This window comes from Anguilla rostrata, chromosome 3 (genome assembly GCF_018555375.3).
Source record: "Anguilla rostrata isolate EN2019 chromosome 3, ASM1855537v3, whole genome shotgun sequence".
NCBI lineage: Eukaryota > Metazoa > Chordata > Actinopteri > Anguilliformes > Anguillidae > Anguilla > Anguilla rostrata.
The window spans coordinates 7,305,102-7,327,416 of record NC_057935.1 but is presented as its reverse complement, the minus strand read 5'-3'; the positions used below and the strand labels follow the sequence as shown (position 1 = coordinate 7,327,416).

At 44.4% G+C, this 22,315-nt stretch overlaps 1 protein-coding gene across 6 annotated transcripts in view; it reads left to right on the top strand.

Moving 5' to 3' along the window:
* Window positions 1-10,470, top strand: part of LOC135250009 (RAS guanyl-releasing protein 2-like) — a 38,188-nt gene extending 27,718 nt beyond the window's left edge. For 4 of the 6 annotated variants that reach the window (XM_064325787.1, XM_064325788.1, XM_064325786.1 and 1 more), the window contains 8 exons: window positions 546-626; window positions 1,389-1,508; window positions 2,129-2,244; window positions 3,345-3,486; window positions 5,171-5,207; window positions 6,229-6,387; window positions 8,149-8,211; window positions 8,786-10,470. In XM_064325787.1, coding sequence (XP_064181857.1) covers window positions 546-626; window positions 1,389-1,508; window positions 2,129-2,244; window positions 3,345-3,486; window positions 5,171-5,207; window positions 6,229-6,387; window positions 8,149-8,207 — 714 coding nt within the window. In that variant the 3' untranslated portion in view covers window positions 8,208-8,211; window positions 8,786-10,470. The other 2 variants (XR_010328845.1, XM_064325790.1) reach the window with 2 other exon arrangements.
* The last annotated feature ends 11,845 nt before the right edge of the window (window positions 10,471-22,315 follow it).

The window sequence follows — 22,315 nt, the reverse complement described above, 5'->3', positions numbered from 1 at the left end:
TGCTGTACAAATAAAGTTGACTTGAATTGAATTGGACTTGATTGATTTTGAAATACAGACTGTCCACGTTTCAGAAATGGCAGTTCGTTTTCTGTGGGAAATTCACACTAACATGCAAAATAATGCTCAACGCGATGCTAGTCTACAGTAATTAAGCAGGGATTGATGTGTGTTTAGGCAAGAGGGTGCTGGTGGGTGGGACAAATTATTTGTATAATAGTTAGCATCTATTCCAGAGATGTTCTTCTCTTCTCTTATCCACCTGTGTGGATAGGTTATGGTCGTAGCCCAGGACTAAGACACCTGATTCAATGTACAAAAAAAAAAAAAGGAAAAACGGCACTGCCAGTGACTGACGATAAAGTGCTGGACCTGGCATGCATGCGAGCAGAAATGTCCAGGAAATGCTGTGTTCCTGTGGTATGGAGATGCGGTGTTGGATTGGTTGTGGTTCTGGTGATGTCAGTGGAAAAGGGCTCTGGAGAGGAATGGGACTCTCACCTCTCGTGTCCCTGATGTCCCCCCCCCCCCCCCCGCCCCCGCAGGTGTCTCTGGATCAGTACCACACCGAGGAGGAGATCTATCAGATGTCCCTGCAGCGGGAACCCCGCAGCTCCAAGCCAGCGGTGAGCAGGGGACCGCATCAGCCAATAGGAGACGGGGTGGGGGGCGTGGCTTACTTCTAACAATCCGATATGCCAGCGCTCTGCCGGTGATACAGAAGTTAAACATTTGGAGAAACAACAACCCCTCCCCCCTCCCCCTCCCGTTATACCCAAAACGCTCAGTGGAGCTAGCGTTCTGTTTATAAATAATGACTCACTGGTGCGGGGCCTGTGTTCCCTCACGCGCTTCTGGGTGGCAAACAAATATTAGCAGTCAAACAGGCTGTATTTATCCTTGTAGGCTAGTCATACAGTCTCTGTGGATGATCAGATTGGTTAGAAATATTTTTTGATGGGCGATACATTATTGTGTGTGTGTGCGTATGTGTGTGTGTGTCTGCGTGCATGTGTGTGTGTGTGTGTGTGTGTGTGTGCGTGTGCATTTTCTGTCTTTAAGGGGTAGACATCTAGAATAAAATCATACTTCAAAAGGGAGGCTGCACCTCTGTAAAGTTTTCCAGAAATATGATAAACAGAATCTGTGCTCACTGTTGAATTTTAAACCTGGAAACTACAGCAGATGTTTTTTTTGTTTTTTTAAAATATTTGTGTCTATAAATGTAAACACAGACATAAATAGGCAAAGCTTCATCGTGTGATTGGCCAAAAAAGCAGACTGGCTGAAGTGGAAATCCATGACACATGTAAGACTGAGAAACACTGCATACTAATGCTTGTTTTTTTGTTGTTTTTAATTTTTTTTACTGAAAATTGCTTTTCCAGGCCGCTAACCCCACCCCTAGTCCCACCCCTAAGCCCACCATGATAGATGAATGGGCGTCGTCCGTGAAACCCAAAGCTGACCCTGCTATCATCACCAAACATATTGAAAAGATGGTAGAGGTAAGACGTTCCGCCTAGGGCCTCAAATGTTCCCTGATCATGTGACAGGGGAAATATTTAACCTCTGTGTGAAACCTCTTCTTGAAGGCATCACAGTAGAGCACTGGTTTTTAAACTTCAAAATTTTGGGACCCAAATTTAAAAAAACCTTTTTATAATGTCGGAAAACGAAATTAGAAGTACTTTTTAATATTGGGGCCCAAATGGGAACTAGTGCCTTTCAGGGGACAAGAAAGAAAATCAGCATTCATCTTCAAAGTTGACATTGTGATCTAACAATTTTGGTGAATGTTCAATATGAAATCTGCATTCCCTCCAAGACTATGAGTCCCACAGAGCAGCACAGTACTTGCCACAGAACTCTTTCCTTGGGCTTCTGTTTTTCCAATTAAGTTTTTTTAGAAACAGTAGTTCGTTTCAATCTGCAATCAGACGCATATTCTATGCTAACAGCGCGGTCAACCCTTTAAAGGTGCTCTTTAAACACTTGTGACTAATCAATTGTGCGAATTAATTTTAACATTTGTAAAACTTTGATTAAAACTTTGAGCTACCACTCAGTTTCTGACGTGATTAAGGGTTGTGTCTTATGTTTTTTTTTTTTTTTTTCTGCGGCACAGTCTGTGTTTAAGAATTTCGACACGGACGGGGACGGTCACATCTCCCAGGAGGAGTTTGAGATCATTAGAAACAACTTTCCGTATCTCAGCAAATTCGGCGAACTGGACAAAAACCAGTGAGTACAAACCAGGGCCTTTGGCCACGGCTGGGCATCGGGACACTTCCACCACACTTTTTCCTTGTAAAAGCTTCAAAGTAAAGTATGGCAGATGTGAAACAGTTGAGGCCTTCCGATGGTTGCATGACAGGTGCCCATTAAATGAAAGCGGTATGCAATCACAAATAGTTGTTGAACTGCTTCACTGAATTTTCACACTGGCAGTTCACACACGAAGTGCTGTCAATTGAGTGTTACTGTGAGAGTTCTATGAAACTGTCAACTATAAATCCTGTCGATGGTTTTCCATGCAAGCTTATGGTAAAACTTAAAAATGAAAATAAAAAGTACTAAGATAAATAACAAAAACTGAATAGGCCTGTCAGTTCTACTTAACTAATAACACTTGTGTATTAGTACAAACCAAATACCACATATGGGGACATATTATTTCTTTAAATGAGACCCTGGACTTTAGCCTGATAATTGCTAGTCTCATTCTGACAGGGGTTTGGGCTCTAAAGCAATATATTTCATGAGATGTATGTGTAATATGTGGTCGCTTTTAATAATACACTTACTAAGGGAACACAATACTTCTGATTTAAGGCTAGTTAGCAGTTACACAAAACACATTTTAAAGAAAGACTTTCAATCACTATCATTGTAATAGTTAAATATATACAGTTGAATATACCTCCCTATTATATATGCACAGGAGATCTCTTTCCACTTTTGGATGTTCTCTCTCACAGCATTGCCCTGGAAAATGGTTTGATGGTGTCAGATTTGAAATGGCGTATAATCTTAATGGTGTGTAGCCCAAAAAACTCTCTCTCTCCTCCTGAACCATGGCCTTTTTTCTTCTCATCTTTTTATACATTCATATTCCTCCTCCTCTCTCTCTCTGTCTCTCTCTAGCTCTCTCTTTCTCTCTGTTTGTCTGTCTCTGTCTCTTTAAAAAAAATAAAAAAATAAGCACTTTATCATCACAGTTTGTAAAAGCACAAAATTAATTGCATAGCTCTCCCTCCCTCTACCCCCCAACCCTCTGTATCTCTCCCTCACCCCCTCCTTTTTCGCTCTTCCTCTCTTCTCTCTCTCTCTCTCTTTCTCAGTGATGGCAGGATCAGTCGAGAGGAGATGGTGGATTACTTCATGAAAGCCAGCTCCCTGCTCAACTGCAAGATGGGCTTCATCCACTCTTTCACCGAGACCACCTACGTCAAGCCAACTTTCTGTGAACACTGCGCAGGCTTCGTAAGTACCGCCCCGCCACCCTGTCGTAGCCCGGAGTGTTCGACCACGCCGTCTGACAAACCCTGGGGGGGGGGGGGTCACCAAATTCACCCACAGTACCTGCCTCATGTAATAATTCTGTTAGTGAGATATTCTGTGAGCTGAAGGGCTTCCTTAAAAAAATGACACAGCTTTTAGATTAAACAAAAGATAGTAAAACAAAATGTAAGTACCTTTGTCATTTAAAACACGGTGTTTTGGTCACCATGGCTTTCATCAGATCGCCATTGAATTACCCCCCCCCCCCCCACACCTCCACACACACACACACACGTAACTTCTTGAAAGAGCCACTTAAAATATTTGTATTTGTGGATTGGTTTTGGTGTTCCAGAAAGGGGACACTTCACAGGCAGAGTCTTCCACTTCCTGTTTTCTCGCTGTGGTTCACCCAGTCGTAGCTTTTTTTTGGAGAAACGCGGCGTTCTCCATGAAGATGCTCGCGTTTCAGGCTCAGCCTCGACGTGCATTCGGGCCCCGATGGGCCGCGCTGGCCCGGGCAGTCGCAGAGCTGTGAAAGCCCAGAAAACGCATGACTTGCTGTGTAAACCGAGAAGCGCAGGGAGGAGGACAAACGTTGGAATTTCGGCGGGTCGATGTGGGGGAAAAAAACAACTAGAGATAAGCATCCTAACTGGGCATGGCAGAATACCAGCCACTTCCTGTTCCTGTTGCTTCCTGTTGGCTCTGGGACAGAGATAACATTTTAGCTTCCTTTTGCCATGTGTTTTTTTAGTGTGTGTGTGTGTGTGTGCGTGTGTGTGTGTTTTGCTGTTGCATGGAAAAACACCTTAATCACTTTCCATGGGATGCGACCATCCTCTGTATTGGAGATTTGAATGTTGTTTTAAAAAAAAAAAATTGTAGCAGTTCTTGTACCATGTTTAGTGCGCTGTGCATTCCCTTGCTTGCCGCATAATTGACACTGCCAGACTCAGCACAGCTGTTTTGCAAAATGGATTTCTCTCCCTGGTTAGAGAAAAGATTTCTTGGCTCAGAGCCGTAAGCCTGAAACTTTACGGACGAGTGTGGCGGGAAGCTAATGGCGCTACGGCTCCCGGCAGACCCGGGTCGGGTTCGCGGCCTGGGCCCAGAGAGGAGCAGTCTGGGTGTTTTGCAAGTCGGGATGTTCTCTGTGGCCTCAGATCTCTGGCCTGTGTGTGATCTGCGCTCTTTCATGTCATTGTTCCCCCATGCAACACAACAGCCCTTTCTCCTCTCGTCTTTTTATACATTCATATTCCTCCTTCTCCCTCACTCTTTCTGTGTCTCTCTCTCTTTCTTTCTTTCTTTCATTCTTTCTCTCTCGCTCTCTTTTTCTTCCTCTCTTTTTCTCTCTTTCTCATTTTTTTCTCTTTCTCTTTGACTATTTAAATCTCTTGCGCTCTGTCATTCTCCTTCTCATTCTCTTGCTCTCTCTTGTTCTCTGTTCTGTTTTTCTCCATCTCTTTCTCTCATTTTCTTTCACTTCATTGCCTTTCATTCTCACCCTTTCTTTCTCACTCCCACACTTTTTCTTTGGTACTTGTTGTTTTTCTTTTCTCGTGTCTCAAATTCTGTCATATTTTCTCCTAACTGCCTTTAAAAAAACAAAAAACAAATGTCTGAATTATGACGGAAAAACCCTTTTTTTTTTTTTTTACAGATATGGGGTTTTTACAAGCAGGGATACAAATGTAAAGGTAAGGATGTATATACAGCATGTTAGATGTCAGTTCTCTGTAATTATTTAGAATCTCTGGCAAGATTATACAATAGTTGTTCTATAACTGCTCTATATTATTAATGTGCAAAAAATAAACTTTTTTTAGAACCAGGAGACTTCTAATACCTGAAAATGTACTGATGCTTTACTGGAGTACAAAGGGGCCAATCAATCAGAAAATGCTAATCTCCAAGCACCTGTTTTAATGATGGAAAATTGTTAAAGGAAAGTCAAATAACAGTCAAATAATAAGATGCTGAATTCAATTGAATGTCATTATGGAAATGTGCTTTCTTCTGACTGCATAATTTTCAGCTCTTATCCTTGAATAACCTGGCCCTTATTTAAAAAAAAAAAAATCTACATGTTATGTGCCTCAAAAAACCAGAAAATGTCTACCATAAGGAATTTTTTCAAACTCTCATCCATGTGTTTAAAAAAGGTTAAATTCATCCAAAAGGCAGTCCTTAGCAGCACTTCCTATCCTTCACATTTTTGTCAAGCAAACATGCTTCTGAATCATACAGAGACAGATAGACAAAAATGCCATGGTTAAGCAGTGTAGTTCTTGTCTATGTGTGAGCATGAATGTCTTATTGTCATTCAAAAGAGTGAAAAGTTAATGAAATTATGTGTGTAAACTGGCGTAACTTGCATGGACATAAGTTTGTCATTTCATGAATTTGTGTCTGTGTGTGAAAATGCATGTGTAGAAGTGTGTGTGTGTGCATTCTGTATTGTGAGTGTGGGTCTGTGTGATTGTGTGTGGGTTTGTCATTTGATTTTCCTCTGATTTTCATAAACACTTATAGTTTCGCTGCTCTTATTTCCATAATTGTTGAGTAGTTGTTTCCTCTCAGTACTCAGTACAGTATGTTTTCATTTTGCTTTTCCTCTTTCCTCTCTCTCTATCTCTCACCTCTCTCTCTCTCTCTCTTTCTCTCTCCCCTTCTCTCTCCTCCCCTCTTCTCTTGTCCTGTCCTCCTTTTTTTCGTCAGCATGCGGGGTGAACTGCCACAAGGCGTGCCGGACTCGTTTGGCCGTGGAGTGCCGCAAACGAGCTAAAAGCATCAGCCACGAGACTCCGCCCTCCCTCCACGCCCGGTCCTACAGCTTCCCTCTCCCAGCCAATGCTCCGCCCAGCCTGAAGGACACAGGTAGCTCCGCCCCTTCCCCCCTCCAGCCAATGCTCCGCCCAGCCTGAAGGACACAGGTAGCTCCGCCCCTCCCCTCCCAAGCCAATGCTCCGCCCAGCCTAAAGGACACAGGTAGCTCCGCCCCTTCCCCCCTCCAGCCAATGCTCCGCCCAGCCTAAAGGACACAGGTAGCTCCGCCCCTCCCCTCCCAAGCCAATGCTCCTCCCAGCCTAAAGGACACAGGTAGCAGGTAGCTCCGCCCCTTCCCCCCTCCAGCCAATGCTCCGCCCAGCCTAAAGGACACAGGTAGCTCCGCCCCTTCCCCCCTCCAGCCAATGCTCCGCCCAGCCTAAAGGACACAGGTAGCTCCGCCCCTCCCCTCCCAAGCCAATGCTCCTCCCAGCCTAAAGGACACAGGTAGCTCCTCCCCTTCCCCCCTCCAGCCAATGCTCCTCCCAGCCTAAAGGACACAGGTAGCTCCGCCCCTCACCCCCTCCAGCCAATGCTCCTCCCAGCCTAAAGGACACAGGTAGCTCCGCCCCTTCCCCCCTCCAGCCAATGCTCCGCCCCGCCTAAAGGACACAGGTAGCTCGCCCCTTCCCCCCCCCCCCCCCACCCCCCGCCAATGCTCCCCCAGCCTAAAGGACATGAGTAGACCCCCCCCCCACACACACACACACACTGTCATAAATCAACCCCTCTCCCCCTTCTACAAGTGAACACACTGGGCTTGTTTTTCTTTTCAGTGTAACAGTGGGGCGGCAGTACAGTATAATGATTATGGGCTTTCGACTCAATGTTTGTGGGGTTGGTTCCAGGCAGGGGCCCTGCCTTGGTAACCTTGAGCAAGACACTTAACCTGAATTGCTTCAGTAAAAAAAAACATAGCCGACCGTGCGAACGGCTTGCATGTGGAAATGTAATCTGTGTAATTCGCTTTGGGGAAGTGTGTCCGCGAAATTCGGAAATGTGATGTGAACACACAGATGGAGCGCAGATCCTCCGAGCTCCGGAGGAAATTGACTGGCCCGCTCTGTCCATTATGTCACATGCCGAAATGATCAGTAGATCTATACGCCATTACATTAGCATTGAGCTGAAAAAACGAGAGAGAGGGTGGGAAACCTGCAGCGTAGGGGCACAGGCTAATGGGGTTTCTAAAATGGATCGATGATGTAGCAAATACAAAGGCACTTTAATTTAACACAAACTCCTATAAAGCATTCCTGGCTCCAGGGTTGCCAGATGTGGCTTCCTCAGCTGAACTGGCTGAATTCTCACTGATTTTGGCATCTGCCATTTTGCCTTTGATTTTTTTGTTTGATGTTGTTTTTTTGGATGTTTTCCATCGAAGATTGTGTCAGCTTAACACATACTGCACATACTGCATCTTGAGCGGAAATATCAGCGATTGTGTTTCCGTGGAGAAGTTTATTATATTAAAAAAAGCAGAAGCAGCTAGTTTTTTTCTTTTTCTTTTGTTCTTTCGGAAAATAACTGCATTGAGGACATGCCTACTCTGGTTGCCAGATTACGAAACTTTGGATTCTGAAATCTGCCTGGCAACCTTGCATTGCTCTGATTTGCACTGTACAATATAATAATTTGGCAGACTCCTTTACAGCTGACTTGCTAAAGCGCGTGTAACGTGGTAAGAACGCGCTAAGAGAGCTCGACTTGGCTAGATCTATGATAGAATAAATGCCTCTGCCAAGGTGCATGTCCCAAGATCTGTGATATGAAGGAAGAATAGTTCACTACTGTCTTTGCCTGTGTTTTTAGTGATCGCAGAGGAGGACATTGAGGCTGTAGAAGAGGGAGTCTTCGATGTCCACCTATAACCAGGTAAGGCGGAGACATCAACAACATGTAATTGAGTAATCCGGTGTATGTAAACTGTATGCTAATATTTTCAAAAACTGAACCCAGACGGGGGGGGGGGAGGGGGGGGGTTCAAATACACAGACCTCAAGAACTGTAACCATCTAGGAGGGTCCAGGGGCATGCCCCCCTTCCCCAAAATAATTTTAAAAAGGGCTGCTATGAAATGATCATTTCTGGTGATATACTGATCAGTATATCCCAAATCACAACATGAAATTCCTGTCTTTATTATATGAATTATTTTTTCTCAACATCATGCTGTATTATTGGGGGGTTGTTTGGCCCATTTTGTAATATTGGGGGGGTTGTGACCGCACTTTCCCCGCCATATGATATGATAAGGGGGTAAAAGACAAAGGTAAGTTTTAGTAGAAGTATAGGTTAACCTGCAATTGTTTACCTGCATTTTATGATCCTTGCGTTGCATCTTTCTATGGATGCATTTACCTGAAGCTTCATTGCTGCACTGCCCACCTAAATGTCTGTAAAATACCATCATGGTGGCAAAATTCACAAGCTGTATTTTGTTTGGCAGCTACAGGTGGAACTTAAACGAAGTAGGGACACTGCACTGAGAACAACGCAAGACACCTGGAGGCTGCCACCCAGTGGAACGATATTGCAATTACACCCCAGCGCCCTCCATTAATGGACCGCTGTCCACAGCTTTGATGTTTGACGGGATCATGCATGTGTTTATGATCTTCATTTCGGTATATTTCTCTCTCCTTCCGACAATATTGTTTCTCGCTCTTCCTCTCTTCCTGTCCACCGTCTCCCTCTTAAACGATCGGCACCAATGCAGTCCTTGAAAACAGCTGAAATGAAAAAAATTAAAAAATTAAGCAAGAGTGTGGATTCATAAGAGGACTATTAAATTCATTGTAATACATAGTTTTCACAGAATGGTGCTCCTGAGGTCAGATAGTCCATCTGCCTTGGTCCTGATTGTTCTAACCCTTTTTATGGGATGGTAATTTGCATTGCCTGGGTTATGAATCTTTTCTCCTGTGTGGGAGTGCTCCACCTTGATGAGATGGACCCAGCTTGCCGTGCCACAAAAGAAAGAAATGATAAAATACAATTTCATGAAGGACAGCAGCAATTAGGAAGTCCTGTACATATTATATACTTCACCGCCGAGGGTTAATGGTTTCACTTATTCTATTGCTACTACTAATCTGTGTCCTGTTTTTACATCAGTTTATCTTGATATTTATAACCGTGACTATTGTGGTGCAATATGCTAATGCTTGAATGTAGTGCCTCATAATATTTCCCAACCCCCTAGTACTTGGAATACTGTACTGATTAATTAATTCGTGGTGAGGATTTTGACTGTGTAATATTAGTCTAATATGGTGTGCAGTCTCTGTTTGTGTTTGGTGTATTCGGGTGGGGATGGGTGGCCGGAGCTTCCCAGTGTGGGACTTATTAACTATCGGTTCTGACCTTGGTGTTGTTGGTGCGTCAGTGTGGGAGAGGGACTGTGTGGCCAATGCTGGTGACAGGTGGAAGAGAACTCATTGACCACCATGATAGGCAGAGCTACACTGAGCTGTAAACCAATCGATGACTTAGTTCTCCCCCAAAAGGCTACCACGATTGGTTCAAAATGGTGAGTCGCTAATAATGTGATTTATTTTTGGGTTCTCAGAAGTTTCACTTACTCTTTGCTGGTGAATACCCCACTAGGGGCGACATAGCTCAGGAGGTAAGACCGATTGTCTGGCAGTCGGAGGGTTGCCGGTTCAAAACCCCCCCTGGGCATGTCGAAGTGTCCTTGAGCAAGACACCTAACCCCTAACTGCTCTGGCAAATGAGAGGCATCAATTGTAAAGTGCTTTGGATAAAAGCGCTATATAAATGCAGTCCATTTAGATTTCAGTGCTATATGCTGGGTATGGAAAAGGTCAAGTCATTTATTAATTGGTTGGGGGAAAAAAAGAAAAACATTGGTGACCCAGTGCTGTTTTTTCCCCCATGTAATAAACTTCCAAACTTGTGTCTATGTTTTATAAATGTTCTTAACCAAATATGCTGATTCTCTACATGCAGTTTGCCTGTGTGTATGTACCTTGTCCTTAGGAAACTCACTTCTTTATGCGTTGTGTTTGTGCACACAGAAGTTTTATATATCAGTGAGATGTTTTGCTTTCTGTCTGGAATAAAACTAATTTCAGAAGTGCCAAATGAATAAAAAGGGAGGTTATGAGGAAACGAGTCTTTTTTTTTTTACATTTCATTTTTTTATTTTTTCCACACAGACACTTACCTAGAGAAGATCACAGAGATTACCTTTTATAAATGGATGAAATGTGCGCTGTAATTTTTTCTCTATATATACACATACACACACAAATAAATACACATAGTTTTACTGAATAAATTCCACTTTATAAAAAGTGAGTCTTTGAAGGGTACGATATTGACCTGCCTGTGTTTGAAACGCTCATCCCTAATTGGTTATAAGCATTAATGTTCCTCCTCTCACTGCGCGTTGGCACCTGCTAATGATGCCGCTCCAGGTTACAGGCATGCCTGATTAAGCGAGGCTGGGTGCTCCGGACCGGCTGTTTATTTCATGTAGCGATGTGATATTTTTAAAATGCGGGGAAGTGGATTTTTTGTTCCATAGCTTTAATGACTGGAGCTCCTGGGGTTGTCAGGTACTTTGGTCAAAGCTAATAAAATCCCATTTGGCTCATGAGAATATTTAATATATTTTGAGACGCGTAATAAAAGGTTGTCTGATGCTATACCGCATGAACTCAGCCATCCATCCAGCCAAGCTAAAAATTCCGAGTACTGTGTCAGTTCTATACAGCCACCAGCATTGTACATCAAATATTGGAAGCTATGAAAACATGAATGAACTCTGGTATTTCACCATGAAGATCGATAGGCGTCTCCCAGGCAACAGACAGTTGACAGTCATTTAACTGTTGCTACGAAATGCTATTGATTGATGAGCCTGGCAGGCAGAGGAGGTCAATTGAATTTGAGTTAATTATGCAACAACTGCAGTCTGGAGAGATCGGGGCCGGGAACTGCAGTGTGAGAGATCTAGAAACGGATGACCACATCGCGAACGATCGCTTCCTCAAAGCGAGGGAGTTGGGGAACGTTCTTCAAACGGGAAGATGCGGAATGAAAACCATTGTTGGCCCCCCTGAAGCATAACCGAGAAAAAGAAAAGATAAAAAAAGAAAACAATCGGAGGAAATTAGCAGAGGAAATGAACTGACTTCTGAATTCTGAGGTATAGGCTATAAGCCGTCACTGGGTGTTAACCTGCTTTAATCGTATATGACGGTTCGTTGGTAGTTCAGCTGAATTTAGCTGAATAAGAAACAGTAGTGTGTGCAGCATTGCATTTGTGAGTCTGCGAGGCTCTAGTCTCTGCTGATAGAATATTAAACAATTTATTGATCTCTTGAAAGAACTCAAAGGCAACCAGGTAAGTCTTAGGCATTGATACTGTAAATTGTGATTATATGAGTATTAATGTTTTGTAAAATAAATGGATCCAGACTTCAATGGATCCACACAATATTTGTGTGCCTCTATTTACATTCCCTAAAAATCTATGATGCTTGAAAGGTGTTGGACATAGCTTAACCCTTAAAGGTGTAAGATAATAAATATGTGCATAGAATGTTCATACCTGAACATTCTAATGCTGACGTAACAATCACTACTGATGATTGAAAGATATGGAGTTCTAGAACATTGACTTGGAATTTCGAACAAAAAAAAACATTCCAAAAAACCTATTCTCCAAAGGGTTAAATGTTCTGCTTCAACATAAATAATATAAGTAACAGTAAAGTGTTAAGATCCACTAGATGGCGATGTTGGACTGTCAAACTTTGGGCAGCTCGACGCTGAACCCTTTCTTCTGTAGTTCTGCAGGCTTTTTGGCTCTCGCTAAAAAAGCTAACGCTCTTCGGACTGGGGAGCGAATTGGTTGAATGAAGACAATGATTAGTGTAGGGCCTGGCCAATTTAATCCCGGGAGAGCTGCAGTCCTGCAGGATTCAGCGATACCTTCTAAATTAGCAACTAGATTTCCACCCGGAGACCCTGGTGTGGTGAATTCCAATCAAATAATGACTTCAACTGAGCAATTCAAAACTGAGACAGAAGTAGAACCAGTAGACACCATGAGCCCCCCCCCGCCCCTCCCAGGACTGAAAATGTCCACCCCTCAATAAGCATAGTCAGGTGAGTAGCTGTAATTACCCTGTCACACCACATATGTGTCAGGCAGGCCTACTTCACTTATCCAACCTAACACACTGTACAGTATGTATGATGGAAGGTGTGCTGAGTTAGTGTTGTTAGGACAGCCAGTCATTGCGCAGAGGAGCGTTGCTTCTTACCATATGTCTTTTACATGGGAGAAATGCCTACCAAGTGCTGACTGAGTGGGGCGAACCATCTTCTGCTTTTCATTACTTTTATTTTTTTACTTAGTTTTTGTTCTATTGTCTGTACTTCTCTCATGCTCAGTCAGTTCAGAGCAGCGGTCTCCAGCCTCAGAATATACCTCACAGGCTATTTCCTATATGTCACCTTTTAAAGCCGCCTGTTTCTAGCTGAAACCCCCCACCCCTACCTAACAAGTGAAAATTCCCACAGGTGTCAGTCTCTTGTTTGAAAGAACTGGAGCATACTCAAGGGCGCACCAATACATCACGGAAACAGCGTTGAATGGAATCTCCGTCTGGAGGACACTTCACGGGTGGCAATGGGAGAGAAAGAGAGTGAGTCTAACAATGGTCCTTGGAAAATCATTTACTTTAACCGTTTAAGGTATCATAAAATATGTGATAATGCTGATGTAACAATCCCTACGGGTAACTGAAAGGCAATGGAGTTCTAGAACACTGACTTTTTGGAATTTTGAAAAGCCAGAAGACCTACTCTTCAAAGGGTTAAGTACGTCACCCCAGCAACAGCCTAACAAACCCCAGCATAACCGCCCTAACAGTGTGCCCAAAAAGTATCTCCCAAGGAACATTGCAAATAGTAGCAAATGTAGTTCTGTCTAAAAAGTAAATGTACCTAATAAATAAATGATCCTCTTGTGCAGTAGAGGGAATGTTTGAAAGACAGCAGAAGATTCTGCCTGTTAAATTAGCCCCTAGATCTCTCTAATGGTATCCAGATGTCGAGATTAAAATGCTCCAGTGAGAGAGCTAGGTTATCAAGTCAGATAAACTAGTCAAAAACAAAAACTTTCTTCGGCCTCAACCTTCCACGACAAAGGCAAAATTGATTGTTTTCCCATCTTTCACTGTGGAAAAAGTAAGAACAGAAACATTATTTTGTTGTGACTGGCTATGTGGGGTCCCCTACGTGAATGGGCAAATGAAAGGGAAGCGCTTAGTCATCGCTGGCATCTGCGACACAAACCATTTATCGCTCCCGCACCACGGCTCCCAAATTTGCAAAGGGGACCGCGCAAGATTGACGAGGGGGTTTGATTTGCCTCTTAATGGGATTATAGAGCAAAAGGTCTCCAGTGACACCAACAAATGCCTATCCTCATACAAATTCACATCAATAGAGGAGGATCTAATGTCAGGCTTATGTGGACTGTACTGATGATTCAGAGAGAAGGGGGAGGTGCTTATGTTTACCGTAATAAGGATTCTGATCATAAGAGGAGGGGCTTATGCTTTCTATAATAATGATTCTGATCATAAGGGTAAGTGCTTACGTTTACTGTAATAAGGATTCTGATCATAAGGGGAGGGGCTTATGTTTTCTATAATAATGTTTCTGATCATAAGGGGAGGTGCTCATGTTTTACGTAATAAGGATTCTGATCATAAGGGGAGGGACTTATGTTTACTGAAATAATAATTCTGATCATAAGGGGAGGCGATAATGTCTTCTGCAATAATAATTCAAATAATAAAAAATGGTTTGTTTGTACTGAAAATAACTATGAGTGAAGTCGTTCAGACAATGTATTGCTTAACGATGAGGTGAGCATCTTATGAAAAATAACACCATCTCCCCGGTCAGCTCCCTCCAAACCTGTGGGAGGATCTGATTTTCTCCCCAGGGGAAGATGAGGAATTAAATAAGCTGCCGTATTGTAGCGTGCGTGCCAAGGTCAAAAAAATAAATTAAGGTAGCCTGAAATGGTCTTTCAAAAAGCAAGTGGAAAAACTAATCCTAAATGCTTTTCTTCGGCACTGATGGAGAAAGAGAAAGAAAGCTGAAGATGAGGTCAAGTGCATTACAACAGGGGAGTGGTTCTGCTTTATCACAGTTTTGCAGATACTCTAAACCATTACTTCATTGAGAGCGCCACCAGGGAAGAGATACCAATAGCAGGGGTGTATATTGTGTGCTAGACAATAGCTAAAACCAAGTCGAAAACAGGGGTTATTGAAATTGGAGTTCCCCAGGGAATTGGCGTTGGTCCGAATCATTTATCGACACCCGAATGAAGCCGAAAATAAAATGGACTTGAAACTGCTTTCAAACAACTCTTGGACTTGGAAAATCGTTCGCTGACGATGACATCGTCACCCGTCCTGGGGCATTTTCCCTGAGGCCACACACCGCCTCCGTCACCTTCCCGCACGTCCAGTGACCACATCGGTCTCAGAGTTCATGACATTACCCACAACCCACGTGAACAACTTTCAACAACAGCTGATAAGCCTCCCCATTGGTCTTTTGCACTAAGAAGGTAACCTCTCAAAACGGTGTGTAGTTTTTGTTCGACTTCACAACAGTGTAGTTTCAGAGCAGTTAATTTTCAAATGAGGTTTAATATGATATGGAAAGGCCACAGTGACGGAGTCCATTGGCAGCCATGTGTGAAGTTGAGGGGGGGGGGGGGCTGGGAGAGGGCTGTTTGAAAGAGCATTGCCTCGTCCCTCACAGAAGACTCTCTCAGAAACTGGATTATCCAAGCGGTCTGTAATTGTGGCCGCCGGCGATCATTGAACTTGGCCGCCTGGCGAGAGCGTGAATTAAATATTAACGGGAGGCTTGCGTGCTGCGTTTCCCCTGCCCTCCTCCCCGCTGCCGCCCTTGTCTGTTTGCACTTTGGATCCCTGGCTGCTAGCGCGGCTCGAAACGATGTGAAGGGAATGGTGTTTCTCTCTGTTTTCGATGAAAAGAGAGGTACGCGGCTCTCCTGATCACACCGAAATGCCGGCAGGTCGGTCTCTGGATACTCAAGATGTTTAATTTGGAGGAGCGCTACTTCTCTTTCGAAATAATCCCAGGGAAAACACCAAATAGTACTTAAGAATTCGGAAGCATATGGTCCCCGTTAATGGACCAACTGGACTTCAAAAGAGCAGTTAGCAGTCCTTCTGATTAGTCAATGGAATTTTTACTCCACTGAATTTCAGTACTAACTCAACTGACCACTTGAGGAACAGCGTCTGGTGAGGTCACAGTTCGGGGCAGTGACTGACCAAGTCAATGCTCGTAAATGGCGCAGTGGCTTGTGGGGCCTGTGGTCCATTTATTTCCCTTTTTCTGATGGCAGGCTAAGCACAACAACAAAAACAAGGACTACAACTACAGCAGTTCCTCCTGGAAGGAAGGACAGGCTCCAAGAAGTCAAACGCTAATGAGAGTTATGTAGATGTGTTTGCGTACATGAATGCAAGCTTCGGGCCTCAATACACAAGACAAGTTGGACGGGTGAAGCAGAAGTGTAAAACTACACGGATTAATGAAGATGGCCCGATAGGCATCCTGTCCACCCCTTTCACTCCCCGGCCTCTCCCCTTTCGCTGAAAATCCTCGTGGAGGAGAACGCTGGCGGGTGGAAAATTTCTGCAGTACTCAGCTGGCTGCCTACCGCGGGCAGACTGACGTATTGTCGATATTCTCAGCTTGTGGTACCGCCGCCCGTACGTTTAATACTTCTTAGCGGGAATTACGGGAAGCCGGCGAACAAGGTCCAGTTTCGGTGAAGGGGCGTATCTCCCGATGAGAGGGTCGGAGATACGGAACACCTAACTCGCAGCTATTTAAAGCTCTGCTCCAGGCACTGAACTGTGGCCATTTTGAAAAAAAAAATTGCAACCTCCACTACTAGCTTTTCATTAATATCTGTTTTTTATCTGTTGAGGTGAGTCCTTGGATTGTTTTTTATTTCTGCGGTAGAGTGTATGTGCAACCGCCTGCGGTCCGTTGGGCGCGAAGCTTTTCGGTCGCTGTTGCCACAGAAACGGAGCCGTAAAGTTTAACATTATAATTCACGTCGCCACGGGCCCTTCGGTGGAAATGTTTCGATAGGAAAAAAAAAAAACGGCTATTTCAGATCGCGGCCGAGGTTTCTCTCCTCCTCTTTCAAGGCGTCGCCTCCGATAATTCACTTTGACCAGACGGCGCCGTGCGAGGGGTACACATTTACCCAGAAGGCAGTGCGGGCCCTCCGGTTCAGATCGGAGACAAACTGGGCGCGGGGGGGAGGGACAGACAGAGATCACAATAACATTCTCAGACGGAGCACATGCAGACGGCTTTGTGGCCTCGCGAAAAACTCATTTACTCGCACAGAAAAGAGCCCCTTTGTGCGCGCATCGATTCCAAAGGCACATCTCGCATTCATTTTTCTCTTTGACCTCTCGGCTGTGCCGAGACTTTGAGAATTCCCGTTTGATTGCTGTTCGAGGACGGGGGGGGGGGGGGGGGGCAGACGCAACTGTGAAAAGAATCTCATCCGGACCGTTCTCCTCCCTCTGATTCGCTGACTGGAGAACGGAGGCATCCGTCGAACGCTACGTAACCGTCCATAACCATTAATACCGCGTTTCAGGGGAATGCAAACACACTGTGACTGAAATTAGTGACGTTTTGCTTATGTACTGTGTGTCTTTATTTACATTCATGCTCTGCTCACCATTGAGAGGGATCTTATTCCTGAAATACAGATATTTGTCCACTACCGCTTGATCTTCCTGGTCCTCTCCTGTTAACATTACTGCTCATTAGCTTGACCCTTCTGAGTGTGCACTGAACACCGCACCTGGAGATCTTCTTTGCAATTTCTCACTGGTGATAACCTTGCCACAATATGTTTACTTGGCCCCGCACATCAACGTCATCTTCTTTCCCATACTTCTTGCAGCTTGCAATGACTATTTTACATACACTACAGGCCAATGGTATTAGGCTATTGGGTATTAGGTATTACTCATATCATAGCTTTAATTGCATTGACCTTTAATTGAATTTACAGGGTTTCTGGGACACTCACTCCCACATTTTTTTTTTGCCTTAACCTCTTAAAACCCCCAGCCTCCCCCCCCCTCACCCCCCCAAAAAAAAGCCCAGAGAAAATCAACATGGATGACTCACTCTGGTAACTTCCCTGCCTACCTGGATTTGAAGGTGACCTTTCACAGGATCACTGGAGACCATATAACTGCCTAAGTGCTGAGATCAAAGCCTTCAGGGGGAGATGATTGAACGGATTCCCTTTTTTATTCTTAAATTCTTTTTCCTGTATATGACAGAGTGCAGCAAATTATTTCTTGCAGCACTCTCGGCGATATATTAGACAGATATGAAACAGATCTTTGTCATTTGCTTTGTAATTTTTCAAACATTAATTGAAACTTTTTTTAAGGAGTGAAACATAATCTCTGGGCCTCCGTCTCGCATTCTTAAACAGTTTATTACCTTTCTTGTCTTAAAAAGCGTGCGGGCAGAAGCCATTAACTACAACGCCCTTTTCGTACAGCGTTTAGCCCGATTGTATATCATCCATGAAATTAACATAATTGTGTAAGTAAGAGTCCAATTCAACCTTTAGCAGGCTTAATTTTTCAAAAAACGTGCAAAGCATATTTTCTCAAGACCAATCGGCTGTCTGGCCTCGCAGAGGCATCACTAGGGTCGGTGACACCCGGTGCTGTTGGAAGTTGTCGAGGGAGGGGGGGGGGGCGCTGTTGGAAATGGTCGACGAGGGGGGGGGGGGAGCGCTGTTGGAAATGGTTGACGGGGGGGGGGGGGGGGGGTTGCTGTTGGAAGTTGTCGGTGGAGGGGTGGGGCTTTGTCGTTTTAATGCGTGTTATGCATTTAAACGGCAAAACGCTTCTCGTCACATTCATGCCGGTAATTAGGTCAACAGGCAGTAAAATGTGTCGGAGAAATTAGCTGTTTCAACTCGTCGTTGCACAAAACACTGCACAAAAAATGTATTGACAGTCATTTCGATGTCACCCCCGTCTGATGGTGTCACCCGGTGTGGTCCGCACCCCCCGCACCCCCCTAGTGACGCCTCTGTGGCCTCGTGCTGATGTCATAGAGCTCACTGTACCTCCTCTGGTCGTAATCGCTCTGGCGTAATTGTGACCGGTCAAAACGGCACGTCTAATTAGTATTTTAATTGAAACTTTGTGGTCTATGTGGTCTTTCTTCGGCTCTTTGTTCTTGACGCTATGGGGCTCCTTCAAAAAAATATCATCAAAGATGTTGGCTTGCCTTTGCTCCTCTGTCGGGCACAGTGGTTGGTGTTTTTGGGGGGGGGGGGGGGGGGGGGGTGGGTTGGTGGGTGGGCGGGTGAGAGGGAGGAATGACTGATCAGGACCTAAACAAAAATGAAAGTGATTGTGGTTGTTTTGTGGAGTAATGAATAATGATTTGTGAATAATGACCATTGCTTAATGATTTGTGAAATAATGACCATTGAAATTTAAACTCAAACCACAATGACACGAGAGCATGAAATGCAGAACACTGTATGATAAATAGATGCATATATTAAAAGAGCAATTTAAAAATAAACAAATAATCAATTAGGCTAAATTGAAAAGATAAGCCTTTAGCTGGCGCTTAAAAATGTCCACTGTGCCCGCCTCTCTGGCAGCCCTTGGCACGGTGTTCCACAGCCTGGGGGCGTATTCGATGTAGGGTTCCTCCCCAAATTCTTTTTTTTTTTTTTGCGCTGTGATACTGAGAGGGCCAAACAAGCTAGCGTCAGATGACCCGGGGGCTCACGCGGGGGGGGGTAAGAAACCAGGGGAGTCTGGGATATATACGCCGGGCCTGCAGTACAACCCGAGCGCTTTGTAGAGAGGCAGAGGAACTTTGAAGTCTATCCTGGCTGCCACTGGGAGCCAGAGCAGGGAAGCTAACACCTGAGCGCTAGGCTCCCTTTGTTTTATGGAGAAGACGAGCAGCGGCTTTCCTGTACGAGCTGTGATCTATTAATAGATTTTTTTTGGGAAGGCCAGTAAAAAAGGTGTTGCAGTAGGCCAGTCTGTGCAGGAAACAAAAGTCTGGATAAGTTTTTTAGCATCATGCCCTTGTTAAGAAAAGAATCTCATCTTAGCAATGCTTCTGAGAAGAAGGTAGGCTGTCTTTGTCACCTGATTTACGCATGATGTCAGATTCCCCTGGCCTGTTACTTATGGTTTGATCTTAGGGGTCAAATTTCCCAGTTTACTGAGAAGTAACTGTCTCTTATGCTTTGGGGCAAGTAAAAGAATCGCAGCCTTGTTCTTACTTAGTTTCAGAAAGTTACTGCTTTCTGAACATCTGCTCTAAATTACTTCATCTGTCACAATAATTGATCTTATCTGACATATTTGATTAAGTCGTGAGCCACGACTAAAGTCTGTACGCTTGGTGAAAACATTTCACTGCGTCCGCACGTCGAAGCAAACCAACCTGAGTCTATATGGCTCATTCACAAATTCACAAAGAATAATTGGGGTTTGAACCAAAGCCAGCATACGCACCAGCTCTGGGGCAGGACAGGAAGTTGTGTGCCCCCTGGTCAAGGGAGGCTGGAACGGGGATATTCGGTTATATCCTGTGAATCCAGACCGGGGCACGAGTATTAAGTATTAATGCGGTGGGCAGGACCCAGAGGGAAGGCGCTGTTACAACCGACGTATTCGATCTGGCTGGGGGGGGCGGGGGGGGCTACCGTATCGTCACACGTAGCAACTCGGGGGGTCCGCTGCCGCCTTGCCGCAAAGACGAATAGCGTAACAATCGTATGCACAAAGACAAGGTAGGTCTCGGGCGCCTCTGACCTGACGGAGCCACGGGGAAACACGTTCGGCCACCTGCTGGTGCTGACCTGAGAAGGAAACGAGAGCCGGAAACGTCGCCCACGCGTGCTGGAAGAAAGAACGAAAAAAAAAAAAAAAAACCAGAGAAGGCATGCAGAGAGGTGGGAGTGAGGTTGGGAGGGAAGAAGAGAAATGGAGGGATGGAGGGGGAGGAGGAGGAGAGAGGAAAAGGCAGTGAAGGGAATGAAGAGAAGCAGGGATGATGATGTGGAAATGGCAGCCGTGTAGGTGATGGAAAAGAGAAAGGGAAGACTGAAAAGGGGGAAGAATCATTGATGGGTGGAAGAAGGAGAATATACTTTACTCATACATTTTTTAAGACAATTCAAGTGCATAAAATCAACAGTCTGTGTCTATTGTCTGTGGGAACTAGGGTTGTATCTGAACCTGAACGCTTTGAAGAGTAGGGTTTTTTGGAATGTTTTTTTCATCTTCAGACTTCTAAGTCAGTGTTCTAGAACTATTACAGTCGAACTGTTGTTTTCAATAAGCAGTAGTGAGTATTGAATCAGCATTAGAATGGTCAGTTAAGAACATACTAATCACATGTACACCTTAAAGGGTTAAGTGTTTCGTTATAGATCAGTGCAGCAGAATGGCTGCTTAGGTTCAAATCTCTTTTTTCAGGAGGCTGAGCAGAGAGATGATGCTGAAAGGACACTGATCACATGACCCGTCCCAGTTCGGAGGCTAATGTGTGGACGGAACTTAATACACACGGTTCAGTGGTCGATCTATTGATTCCTCTCTCTCTCTCTCTCTCTCTTTCTCTCTCTCTTTCGAGCCCCCTCAGCAGACTGCGGAAGGACTCGCTGCCTACTGGATGGACAGCACACTGCTGGAACTTCAAGAAGGAGAAACTTGGAAAAGGGAAAAATGTTGGGAGGACACTTGACTATGGAAGTTGGACGGCATAGTCTCTACTTTTCCACCCTGATACCCCCTTCTCTACCATGACCCCCCCCTTCTCTACCCTGATACCCATTCCCATGATATTCATAATTCATAATTAATAAATAAATAAATAAATAAAATAGCATCTCTACCTTCTAATTCTAGAGACAATAGATTGCCAATTGCTGGATGTCATGGCCCAGCCATTGCACTTTTCATTAATCGCTGCTCGGGGTGTTGAAGATTTCCGAATCTCCTTTCGCACTCACTGTAAGTCACCTCAAATGTAAATGTAAGCAGCGAAAAGCATCACACCGACGAAACAGCGGAACAACAGGTCCCGAAGGGGATGCCTCCTTTAAAGCTAGGTCTGCCTCTCTCTCTGCCTCTCCCCAAAAAAACAAAAAAAAAACAAAACAACAAAGTCAATTGAAAAACCGAGCTGAGAAATGAAAGCCCGGGGAAGCAAATCGTACAAGCCAATGAAAGAAAGGCTCTCTTGTGTGAGTGTCATCTACAAAGGGCAGACCTGGCCACTTGGGCACATCCTCGCAGATTACCATGGAAATCACATCCGCAACAGACTCCTTGCAGAGAAGCACTCTCCCCGTGAGCCGCCATTGGTGCCTCGGCAAGACGCTGCCGCAATTGGTTTGCAATGTTGTGTAATTAATCAGACTGGGAGAGAGGGAGAGAGAAAGAGAGAGAGAGAGAGGGAGAGAGAATGAGGCAATCTTTCTCCTTCTGAGCATTTGACTAATTTTCCCGCTGAGCTGAATCAAAAGGTCCACTTACATTTTTTTTTTGTTCAAAAAAAGAGAGAAGTTTTCATTTTCCAAGCTCCGTGGTTTATTGGAATTCAAATCGCTTTGGCAGTTAATTGCCAATCAAGCTCTACCTATCTATAAACCCTGTCACTGCTCGTGCTCACAAATGGAGGAGACTGTACAAATTCATTTAAAATCTTTATTTTTTGTTTTATTTAACGGTTGTAATGTGACCACATACCCGCCGGGCCACTGAAACAAATTGATATTCTCTACTTTACTGCGCCTTGATGCGGTTGCGTTCAACCCAATTTCCTAAGCAAATAA